The sequence below is a fragment of the Rhyacophila brunnea genome, unplaced genomic scaffold (genome assembly GCF_057557595.1).
Source record: "Rhyacophila brunnea isolate RB1 unplaced genomic scaffold, BYU_Rbru_1.0 scaffold_6, whole genome shotgun sequence".
Lineage (NCBI taxonomy): Eukaryota > Metazoa > Arthropoda > Insecta > Trichoptera > Rhyacophilidae > Rhyacophila > Rhyacophila brunnea.
This window is the reverse complement of record NW_028233276.1, coordinates 31,790,816-31,803,609: the sequence shown is the minus strand read 5'-3', so window position 1 is coordinate 31,803,609 and position 12,794 is coordinate 31,790,816. Positions and strand designations below refer to the sequence as shown.

General features: G+C 30.3%; 1 protein-coding gene across 1 annotated transcript in view; it reads left to right on the top strand.

Moving 5' to 3' along the window:
• The first annotated feature begins 2,919 nt into the window (after nt 1–2,919).
• LOC147065561 (uncharacterized) overlaps nt 2,920–12,794 on the top strand; it is a 36,819-nt gene continuing 26,944 nt past the window's right edge. Inside the window, exons 1-2 of the mRNA XM_085956593.1 lie at nt 2,920–2,962; nt 6,377–6,458. Of these exons, the coding sequence (XP_085812719.1) occupies nt 6,381–6,458 (78 nt within the window). The 5' untranslated portion in view covers nt 2,920–2,962; nt 6,377–6,380. The remainder of the gene's footprint in view (nt 2,963–6,376; nt 6,459–12,794) is intronic.

Here is a 12,794-nt window from a genome sequence, read left to right as displayed (position 1 = left end):
TTTTATTTGACATAATATGCATGCTACCTATTATTGTCATTTTTTTAAAAGAGTGTGTACACTACTAAAGATCTATTCTAAAAAAAAAAACTAATAAAAATATTACAAAACATTATACCTATTTTATTATTACAACGTTTTTATTATGTCGTATTTTCGGTTTTTAACTAACTTCCCGACTAGCTAGACATTTGAAACTCTTAGAATATATCAGAACACGATGTCAATGCATTCTTTTAATACTTTTAGCCATCTTTAAGTAGATTAAATTCATTTTCAGTTAATTCTGTTTTGTATGGGGGGGATATAGGGGGGAGGGGTTATGTTAGGATGCCAGGCACTGTCTTTTTATGCTGTTGAGGCTGGCTCCGGGGTCTGGTTGCATTATCACTCGCGCAGTATTGTTTGTTGGGTCACCCGGTGCGCGGCATTGACGGTCAGAAATGGTTTAGGTTATACCTAAGTGTACAGTTTATGAATGACAAGAACCGGTATCACGGTTTGCCAGGTGTTCATAATTATCACTTGGATGATGGTCACACTATATCAAGTTGACCGAGCCATGGTCTACGAATAACTTTTGAATCAGTCTGTATGCGCTTTGAATTACTCACGACGGTCTAGCTGTACCAAACCTAGACGCGCCCGTTGTCTTGAGATAACTAAATGTTTTTCAACCACGGTCGACTGATGAGCCGCAACTGCTAGTCGTCTGGACTTGCGACAATAACTGAGAATTTGAAGTAGGAGGGACTTATATGGATTGGGGCGACCATAATTGGCCTAACCAGATATTTATATATATATATATATATATATATATATATATAATGCATGTTTATACACGTTACTGAGATATATTAAAGCAGGCGAGGGCCCACTGTGAAAAGTAATGAACATTCTTATACATATATAATGGCTGCATGCAATTTTGGCATGGAGTACCTACCTAAATTAGCCTCGAAAAGTATCTAGGTACTAAAATACAAACTATTATATTAATACGATTTAATTCAATATGACTATAATATAAATATAATGTAGGTATTATACACACAACTTAGTCTTAAAATAAATTATACACTTACCTTGAAAAGTCTTTTTTAATCTCTTCGAAATTAAATTTTTGTAACGTAGTATTGGTACCAAAAACAAGTTTAAAAACCAAAAATTTATCCTTATTGAATTTTTTCTTTTGGTCAAGACTTTATCGATAAATTTATTTTTCCCAGTACCTACAAACAACAATTGTGGTCTATCTATTTTTTTAAGCATCAGTGCGGAATCAAATGTTTCGGTTCTGAAATTTGTCGTGTGAATACAAATTGTCGTGTCATGCTGAGAGTGAAGCGGCGACGTTACATCTGGCTCGGACACATACTGTGGACTGCTGAAGAGAATTCTTCAAGTCAATCATCAATCAATGGCCGCTAAAAACTATCTATATAGTGTATAAGGCGGAGCTACGGGATGCTGGTTTGACCTGGAACGAAGCAAGAAGACTGGCGAGCAACATATATTCTTGGAGGCGTCATGTGGTATATATATGCTCCAACTAAGAAGCATACATGGTTAAAAATTAAGAAGAAATTAACATGATCGATGTTGACTAATAGGCGACCCTCGTAGCAGTCGTAGCCTAATGCCGGATCCACATTGGCAACATGTCGCGCGACAACCTCGTTAAATTTTACGATAAGTATGATAATTATCGTAAAATTTAACGAGGTTGTCGTGCGACATGTTGCCAATGTGGACCCGGCATAACGTTTAAAGCGCCAGCTTCTCATCTTAGTACCTCGGATTTGATTTTCGGCGAGGTCACATTAGATTTATCTGATTTTCTTAAAACCTTTGCGTTTACGTGAATGTTTCAATTCTACTAATACACTACTTTCTTTGGGTTTTATGAACTGTTGTAGCATTAAAGAAATATATGGATCTGTAATACATATGTTACGAAATGATATTTGAAGGATACACGGCAAAATCAGGCTCTCGACAAAATGATAATTGTGCAGGAGAGCAAAAAGGAGAATGAAATCGTTATTGGTTGGAAAATGGGTTAATATTAAGTTAAAGAATTTATATAATGATTTCTCATTTTATAATTATAGTGAAAACAAAAACATATCCTACGTTTTTGTACAGTTTTATACACAATGGGCAGATTTTTGCCTTGACTACACTTTCTCTCCCTTCATTTATGAAGCAATGATATCGATTATCGTAGTTTTAATGATACCATTCTTGAGCACTTCCTCTGTTGAACAAATTGGCATTTAAATCTCAAAAACGATGAGAATATTTTGGTCGAGTACCCTTGTGATTTTAATTCATTTAAATATATAAAATTACTTTCCCCCCCTGCTTTTTTCAGGCCCTTCTATTTCTGTTTAACAAACGCATATTTTATAACAGCTTTTGTTTGAATGTCATCATGTTTCATATTCAATCAGTAGTTGCACATATTAGTATTACACCCACCCCTTTAATAGTACATACGAACAAGTACAATATCATTATAATTAGGTACCTACACTGATATTAATCTACTAATTGTATTATTATATTATGTTTGTTGTTAGTACATGCAATCACGGACTGCACAATACTAATGTGCATACAACATACACAGTAATTTTGAAACTCGTTTGTTATGAGTTGAATTCGTGAAATAATTCAGTTTACCTAAAATTCCATAACTGTCTACATCTAAAATGATGACGTATTTAATATACTTATACATAGAAAATAAATAGGAATTTTTTACTTGTTTAAAATAATACAGTGGAAATTTTTGTTAGTCCTTGCGTCAAGTGTCTTGTCTGTGATGCTCGTACTGTTCGCGAAAAACTGTGGAAAAAATTCAAGTATTTTTTCATCTCACATTTAAGGAATGAATGATAAATATACAGCGCAGTCTAGTGAGTGGTTTCGACAGATTAACACAGAATTCCAGGTAGACGTCAGCTGTTACTTACCTTTAATTATTATACATACGTACTATTTAATTGTAGCCTTGGTTTGTCATGTAAATTAATTACAGCTGTAAATGTAAACTCAGTGGTTTATAAGTTTAATTTAGAATGATACTAGTATTCTTCACAAGTGATTTGGTTTGAACAAAAATTATAAATACAAATTAATAAGTGAATAATGATACATGTTTTATAAAATATTGGGGGTTTGTTATTAGTTCAGTTTGTATCATATCATTTTTCATAGTGCTTTTTCAATAAATGTAAAACACTGAATATTGTTAGGTACTAGGTACTATTACAAAAATCAACGCTTGTGGTCCATTAACCCATAGATTATGTACCTACCTACTACTCAATAGCTTCAGGCTAAAACATTTTTTTCAATAACTTTAAAACATATAAATATTTACTACCATTGATTAATAATATACTGAATTTGGAACAACTTTAGTTACTTTAAGAACTATTTCAGATTATATTTTAATGAGTAAACAATACATCTGTCACGCAAAATTAAAATGGTGTAATGTTATGTTCATTATAAACATTTTTTGACCTTATAAATTTAACCACCATTTCTTGTCATAAAATCTTTTCGGAAAATAGTCAGGATCCATCCTAATATCACAGTAAATAATATATGAACCAAGCTTATTAGTGAACAACTTAATACATTTTATATATATATATATATATAGATAAATTTAATTGTAGTATTTTGAAGCATCTTATATTAACATATTATATTAATAATATTTCCACAGAAATCGATGTTAATTGACGATATTTTCATATTTCAATTTTTATCATATAGCAATATGACCAGAATATAATACGTTATCGTAGAAATAGTTACATCATAATTTTAAATACTGATTAATTTAGCATAATTATAAAAAGTAATTCTAGAATACTCAACATACTGGCGATGTTAAATTACAATTGCTCATAGAATATTTAAAATATCGTAATTGGCCTCAGGAAAAAAATTAAAATATCATGAATAATTAATTAATTTTATAACTATAATAAAAAAGAATAAATTTAGGTTTTTGTATAACTACCTGTTTTAATTTATTATTTTAATCTTTAAACTTGAGTATTTTGGCGTAGGTACATAATACTTCGTTTAACGTGCAGGTATTTTAATGTGTCTTTTGTTACTGTGGTACGTTGTCTTCAACAAAACTTTGTAACAAATTCAGTTTATGCATTTATTTTTACGTGATAAGAATCGAATACAATTCTATCTGGTTGTTGTTTTTTTTACAAGTGAAGCCATTAAATTTGTTTTTAGTTGGTAAAAGTACATCAAGATATTTTTCAACCTTGATATGATTTGTTCAAGGTAGACTTATTTTAAAATGTTCATCGCAATATATAACTTACAGACATAAACTGGAGTGAATTGTCCATTCGCGATTCAGAAAGATGGCCAATAATATGCACTTATTACATAAGTCATAAAAATCACTTAGGTACTTCATAACTTTAATGCGACTTAAATAATTTTTTTTAACACAATAGCAAGCTCAATTAAACGCACGAATGCGTTGATATTTTTATTGCCAAAAACAGTCCTAAATTTAATTATTTTTTATTCAATACCTACTCAAATACTAAATTTCCTAAATACATTTAAAAAAAACTTCAGAAACATACATTTGGAAGAAAACCTTAGATAAAAAATTGTACCTATTATAAAAAAATTGTACCTGTATTAAATTGTTGTTTATAGTGGTCAATGTTTATATTCATTTTGCTGCTAGTCCATCTGCAATTTTTGCGAATAATTGGGTAATCTGCCATTGGTAATACCAATTGAGAGGGCAATAACGCTGTTCAACCAAATCACTTCGGATATTGACATATTCCTCCTGCGTTGGGATGAATATATAGGTAGCAATTTTTTTATAAATTTTTAAAATAAGGTCTACTTAGCTCACTCTGTTAACTTCCTTATATCTATTTTTTTGTATTTACACTTTTTTACTGTTTAATAACTTTTATATAATACTGTTTTAATAATATTTCTTTGTTTCTAAATGTCATGTTGTGAACGTCTTAAATTAATAATTTGTAATGTTCACTATAGGTATGTAATTTTTTTTTTAAATTGAATTTTGAATTGGAATAATTTTCAATTCCGACCAGAAATGGCTATAATTTTTGCTTCTCTCCATTTTTGAAATTCACATCAGTCACTCTCTGAAATATTCAAATTAGACTAAATAACAAAGTTATTTTTAATTTAATTGATTATCAAAGTACCTCAGTATACTTTATTAATATAATATAATGTACCTACCCATAAAAACCTATCATAACTATACTATTATTTTACGCGAATATGTGTAAGTGATTTTTAACCAACTTATTTTATCCACGTGGTCGATCCAGTGGAGTCTCTGCATTTTCATATGTCTCAAGATCTTTTCGCGCCTTCAAAGCGTGTACGGTGAGTTATTGTACCTCGACTTTCAAATGCCGTAGGACTCTCCTCCTCGCAATGATATCCATTTTTCTGTCATCCTATTTTCTTAAGTTCCCAGTATTTTGATACAAATTTTAGTATTGAAAGTAAGTGGGCTTATGATAAAGGGATCATATAAATACATCATTTTTTATTGACAAAACTAATTGAATACAAAATACAAAAAAAAAATTTACTAAATTACAATATATAACAAAATGTACAAAAATAAGACAGAAGGTTAGGATGCGACCAAAACAACGAAATAATTTACATTAAGTATGAGATATTTATTTTAAATAAATCATAATACATATAATATACACATACATACCAATTTTCTTGATTTATAAATTTTATGGCTATATGGTAGGTGCCAATTAAAAGTTTTTATCTACAGCAATAAAATGACGAGTGAAATATAATATCTAATATTATGTATAATGTATACAAACACGTTGTTTTCATATAAAACTTTGGTCATTGGTACAATGTCATTTAAAGGTTTGACGTATATAATAATTATGATCATTTTTTTAAAACCCAATTTTCCAATACCTTATAATTATTAATTTATCAATCAGATTAAAAAGGTAATACCTATAATTTTATATAAAACGTTTTGTTTGTTAGACATATTTATCGTTGTTCGCTCAGAATTTAAGTTTTTTGTAATCCAATTAATTGCTTGTAGTTATTAGGAAACTTTCTCAAACACATTTTTAGTTTGTAACAAAATAATAATAATTATTATTTTTTTAATCAGGTTTTGCATATACCAGTGCGTTAAAGTCTCTTTAAGATAACAAGAAAACTACATAATATACGTCGTAGGAACCGATAAATTATTCATTAATATATTATCAAGTAAGACAATAATTAAGTGAATCATAAAATAATAAAATCAATTATTTTTCAGCACTATGAAATTTTTTGGAGCAATCGTGGTAGCGGTCGTCTGTTCTATGGCTGGAGCCAATCCCGTACCGGCTAATAATGAGGTAATGATTCATTAATTCTTAAATAATTTAATAATAATATATGCTATTTTTTTTAATATAGAAAAATACACTTTAAAAATCTAAATATCCTTGGTGTCCCCTAGTATGTAGATTTACCTTAGTCCCTACCCCTTGAATACAGGCGTACCCAAAACAGTTACTTCTTTACATCTTTGGGTGTATATGCTTATTTGCTATCAAGGGTACTTAGCTGAGCGGCACTGACATTTTTTTTTCAATTATTAAGCGACAACAAAATCAAATATCCTCCAAATCAACCCGCCCTGCACCACACTCGGTCTTAATCGAGCATATCACAACCCCCTACGTTTGAATGTAAAGAAGTTTTTAAGCCTAAACTTAAGCGGCTTAAGCGTTGGACTGTGGGTGAGTCAGGGTATGGACCTAATAGGTTGAGCAAATGGCTGACATCCATTTCTCGTAAAAAAAAATCTCTTAATACAAACCTCTACTCTATGGAGGCCCATATGATCATATTAGGATCGGAAATGGTCGAATATCACAGAAGCAGATACCCAAGACTGATGTCACCACGCTCTCAAGTGAGCTTATCTACTGATTAACAAAATTTAATAAAAAGTGTCATGGGAGAGAAAGGCATGGAGAATTAACATAAAATAAATGAATTTCATGGTACATATAAAATACAAAAAATAAAGCTAAAATAATTCGGCCATACGTAAACTATGTGAAGAGATCTTCACGTCCGTAATAAGGCACCGCATTTTTAAAAATGCAATAAAATTGGCCTTTGTCGCGACTAGGTTGGACGGCCCAATGGACCCAACAGCAGGTTGGACCGACTGTGTATCACTTCCCTCTCAGAGCACATTCTCAGATATTACCAGAAGATATGGCTTGCATCCTCTTGTTATCCGCCACATGGACATGTTAGTCGGGTTACAAGTCCAAGCTCATGGAGCCAACAGTCAAACTAAACCTATGCTGATCTACAATGTATATTTAGATCGGACCCTCAATTCAAAGTGACATTTTCACGAACGGTAGAAAGATCGTGGATGACGATCGGCGTGAGAATTTGCCGGTGTAATTAGGCCTTAAGATGATTACAGACCCAATAATATCGTATTATTTTAATGTATCGCCAGTGTTCTGGCTATAATGACATTACTGATGAATGAAATAATAAGTTAATTCACGTTATTCAACGAAAATCCCTTACAGTAAGTATATATAATTATGTTTAAAAATTCTAGGATTCAAACGATTTAAGTTATTCGTCAAACAATTTCTTAGTATTGTATCTTTACCACTGATATATTATGTCATAATAATTCGTACTTCTAGAGTAGGTATACGTTTTATAACTTTGCACTTTTTTGCACTTTTTACTACACTGATACGCCTCTTTGCCTGATCACCTCGTATTAAATAAAAACAAATGATATTTACTTGTATTAATATAATGTTGTAATAAATAAATAAGTAGATAATATATGTAAAAAATATATTTTTGAAATATGTCACATCATTTTCATCCTAGAACTGGAGTGCAAAGTTATGAAGCATATACTCTACTTTGGGCATTGTTTGCCGAGACAGCGTTTCGATTGTCTAGTATAGATAGTAATAGGTAAAACTCATTAACTGCAATAGTTTATTTTTGCATTTAATGAACTTTAGCACTGCGCAGCGGCATTTTAATCATGATTTTTTTTCATGAAATCAATAATACATAATATTGGTTGAAATGTTTTTTATTAACCAACAAAATCTCACTCTAAATATTCTTTATATATTATCTAAATTTAATTGCAGTAAATATTCCATACAATTGATTAAACGAGTTTTTTTATAAGTAAGTAGGTACCCAGTACATGAAAATAAAATTAAAAAATAGTCTATTCCATATTACGAGCAAGGTTCAACAAAACTACTTTTTTTGAAAGACAGGTTTTTTACGTCTAGCTTACTGGTACTATAATATTTAATATGATTTTTTTATATCTACTGGAGCAGGAAAACCCATCTTAATTATTTAGGTAGTAATACTCGTATATATGTGTTTGAATCCACGTCGTATCTTATTTATATACGCACTTGAGAGTGAGTCAGTGTATATCAATCACAGTGTTTGTTGCTTACAATCAGACTCATCTGTATTAATCTCTTTATAACATTTGCTTCATTACGAATAATTGAATTTTCATTATATATTATATTTCTTTCCATCCAGAGCAATCTTGCACTGATCGTATTAACTTTTTTGTAAAATAATGTAATGTAACTCGCTTTCTTGACTACATTGCTCTTTAAATCACACGCCGTCGCGACGTCCTCCTTGCGACGCCATCAATGATAACTCTCATTTATAGATTTCTCAGATGTCTTCTAAAAATGAAATAACGTTCTTTGGTGCAAAGCATTTATTTATAAGCGCGGCTCAAGCGTCGGCCTATAACGCCGTGGATCCCAGGTTCGAATCCTGGGTCTGGGAAGTACGCATATTGTTTTTCAATTTATGTATGAGTGGACCTAATAGGTTGAGCAAGTGGCTAAAATCCATTTTTCGTAAAAACAAAATCTGTTAATACAAAACCTCCACTCTGTGGAGGTCCGTATGATCGTAGTATGATCGCACATGGTACAAAAAAAAAAGATTAGCTTATCAGTTTGATTGTCAATCATTAACTTGATCTTGGATTCATTAATGCTAAGGTCCAATTCAATGCATGAGTTTTTGCTAGTTACAATTAGTGTAGTATCATTGACATATCAAAGGTTGGAGAATTATGTATTTTAAAACAAAACTTTGTAAACATATGACATCAGAATTATGTACGTTCACAACATGATGTTTAAATTTAAAAAGAACTGGTCATAATCAAGCATGTTTAATAAGAATAGTTAGTAAACAACACCCTCAAAATTGAGAAGAAAAATAAACATACATAATTTTAACAAAATAGACAACACATTATAGAAAATTTTTATATCTTTAGGGATCGCATTGACTAATCTTAAACCCTTCGCTAGTGATACCTGATAAGCCTGACACGAGGAAACAGTTTAGATTCAGAAGAGGTGTCACGAAGGTAATTGACGGGCATTTTTAAATTAAAATTATTCAGAACGTCAGACTTAGAAACCATCCTTCGTGAGACCATGCAGAAATTTCAATGGAAAACGATTATATTGCCTCAATTCGAGAAGCCTTCTTCCCGGCCCTCTAATACATTACCTACAGGTGACAATATATTATTCTTAATATATATCAGTATTTATGTCACTATCAAATTAAAAACTTTAAATGAAACTGAATTTTCATTAACTATTATATATATATATATAACATATCATTATCGTCTTTATAACAATGCATTTTTTTAATTCTCATGATCATCTGTATACATGATGTAAAGACTATTTTGAATTATGTACTAATTTATTTTCATAATAAAATTAGGTACATACATTTAAACAAATTTAATGCACATTATATATTTTATAGATACCAATTCATATTTAATATTAATCAATACAATAATATATATAACTTAAATTTAGATTCACTTAGTCAACACATAAAATAAATAAAACTGAGGCAAAACTTACTTTGTAGAATTTTATTTTAGAATAATCTGGAGATTTTTTTTGGCTACAATTATTTTGGCTACCTGTATCATCATTATTATCAAAAAATATTATAAACTCATTAATTTTAAATTAATCTGTTATTGGGAAGGTATTATTGGACGGATAATTTATGTACCTATTGTTATATTATTTATGTCGCTTTGGATTTTGTTTGATAAATATTGTTTTAAAAAAATGTATCCAGTTGAAAATGTCCCTCTGAGGCGGACGAAACCGGTCCTAATCTATTGATTAAAAATGGAATAAGTACTACAAAAAAAAATCGTTTTATTAAATAAAAACAACAATACAAAAAGTTATCTACTAAATCAATATACTAAACTCTTGTAACAGAAAAAAACATTTTAAACACTCTGCAACTAAACGTTTTGCATAAAACATTTCCTAGGATGTACGTATGCAATTTATCTCTGACGTTTGTATAGTATGGAAAATAATTAGTCCACATAGGTAAATTCATAGTGATATTAATAAAAAGTCTCGGTTTTCTTATTTGTCACCTGTACAAAAGGTTTTATAATAATAATAATAATTGTAAATCATGAAGCACACACAATGAGTACATTACATTATTAATAGTGAATAGAGGTCAATAGGTTTTATGATTACGTATATATTATTTGATTGTATAACAATTTATTATATATAGGTACTTAATAACTAACATCGAATGGATGAAATATGAAATGTACAGATTTGGCTCGGTGTCCTGGAAATTATTGTAATATCGACAGATAAACATTGAAAATTTCAAAGTACCCATCTACAACTAATCTCATTAATAGTGAAGGTTGTCATAATAAAAAGTGTAGACATAATTTATAATAATTAAAATTAATAACACATAATGATTAGGATGCGTCGCTCCAAATAGGCTTATCAGCAGTGCGTGATATTTATAACCTGTAACTAAATTATAATGTATAATAGAATTTAAAATGATATATATTTTGTCCATAATCACTGCATGTGCCTGCTGTTTTGACTATAATACATGGATATTCGTTATCATCATAGATACAACAATACGGTATGTACATCTCCAAAAAGCAGCAGCTTAACCACGTATCAGCCGACTATAATAGCCTTACCATCATATCTTGGTTATGGTCGTCATAATGGTAATCTAAATAACCACGGATCCCCCGCACTTTCCGGTTTAAATCTACGCCCCCAACCTCCGCTATAATCCGTAATACTGCATACAGCGCTATAAAATCATAGCCAATGGATGATGGTTCTAATATAGTATTGTAATGTGACCGGAGCACCCTGGGTCAGTGACCCGGGACTTCTTTTACAGAACGGAGCACACCCCGGTACTTTTCCAATCAGTTTTCATTTAAAATATGTAAAAAAAAAAATGGAAAACTTAAATACTTAGCTATTTTCAAAAACAGTAAACTTGTTGTTTTGGTGCCGTCTTCTATCGAAGGTTGACGACCAACTTGCAGTATACCTGTATACCTCTCTATTCTGGGCCAGTCATATCAGATCTTCAACACCTTGTAAATTACTTACTTAGGTATACCCACGCTTCTGTTTTCCTATACCTTTCCTTGCATTATGCTGGAGTAACTTATACTTCTCATTTCGGAAAATATGGCCAAATTTTAAAGCTTTTCTGAGCTTGATAGTACGTCGCTATAGGATTTGTTTCCCGAATAGACCAAATGTCAATTTTACAGGAGACGAAAAACAAATTTCACTGTCGTATATTTTAATATCAGTAGATGTATCAATCATTTTTTCTATACTGTATGATTGCAACATTATCTAAGAATAGATTCCAAGAATAATATACTGGTATAAATCATTAAATGCACAGAAAATGCGTTTTATTTACAAGTACTCACTGTGGATATTCGGGAAATTTTTAGCGCCTTCTCAGAATAATGGATATTCGGGACAAAACTTGGACGTTCGGGATTTAAGACCGTAGCGTATTGCTGCACGGCCCACAAATTACTGAGTGGTCAAAAAGTACGCGCCTCAAATGTTATATTTATTTACACGATAATTGTTAATAATTACCTCTACTATTTAAATTCTTAATGATCGTAATTACCCAAGTTCGTATGTAATAATAACATGCGGCAATCGCTTTTTCGGATTAAGTAATAAAATAGTTTTTAAGTAATTAACTATTTTTTTATTGAACGAATAAATCACAAGATTTAAGAATGTACCATTCTAATAATTGAACATACTTACATATTTTTTTAAAATCACTTCTGAGAAAATATATTATAAGGTATCTACTACTTCAATTACTAACCGACGTCGGTCATTTCTCCAATATTTTATGATGGTACTTACTCGTACTTGCTAACAATTTTATATTAATACTTTTTCCACAAAAAAAAAAAATCTATTTATATATATCTGTATATTATTATATCTATATATTTCTATAATTGACAATTAAACTTATTACTAACCACCAAATAAATATTATATATTTACTATTGTAAGGAATAACAACACAAAATAATAGCATGTATAAATTAATTACCATTGGCTGCTAATATTAGGTAGGTACCAATATCATTATAAGTATATAATATCCACCAAATAAATAGTTACTAACATACATATTAAATTAAATTAACTATCAGCGCATTCAAAAATAAATAATAGCATCGCCTTTATTTTCATAGAAATACCTAGATTAAAAGTAAAATAAAGACAAACAAT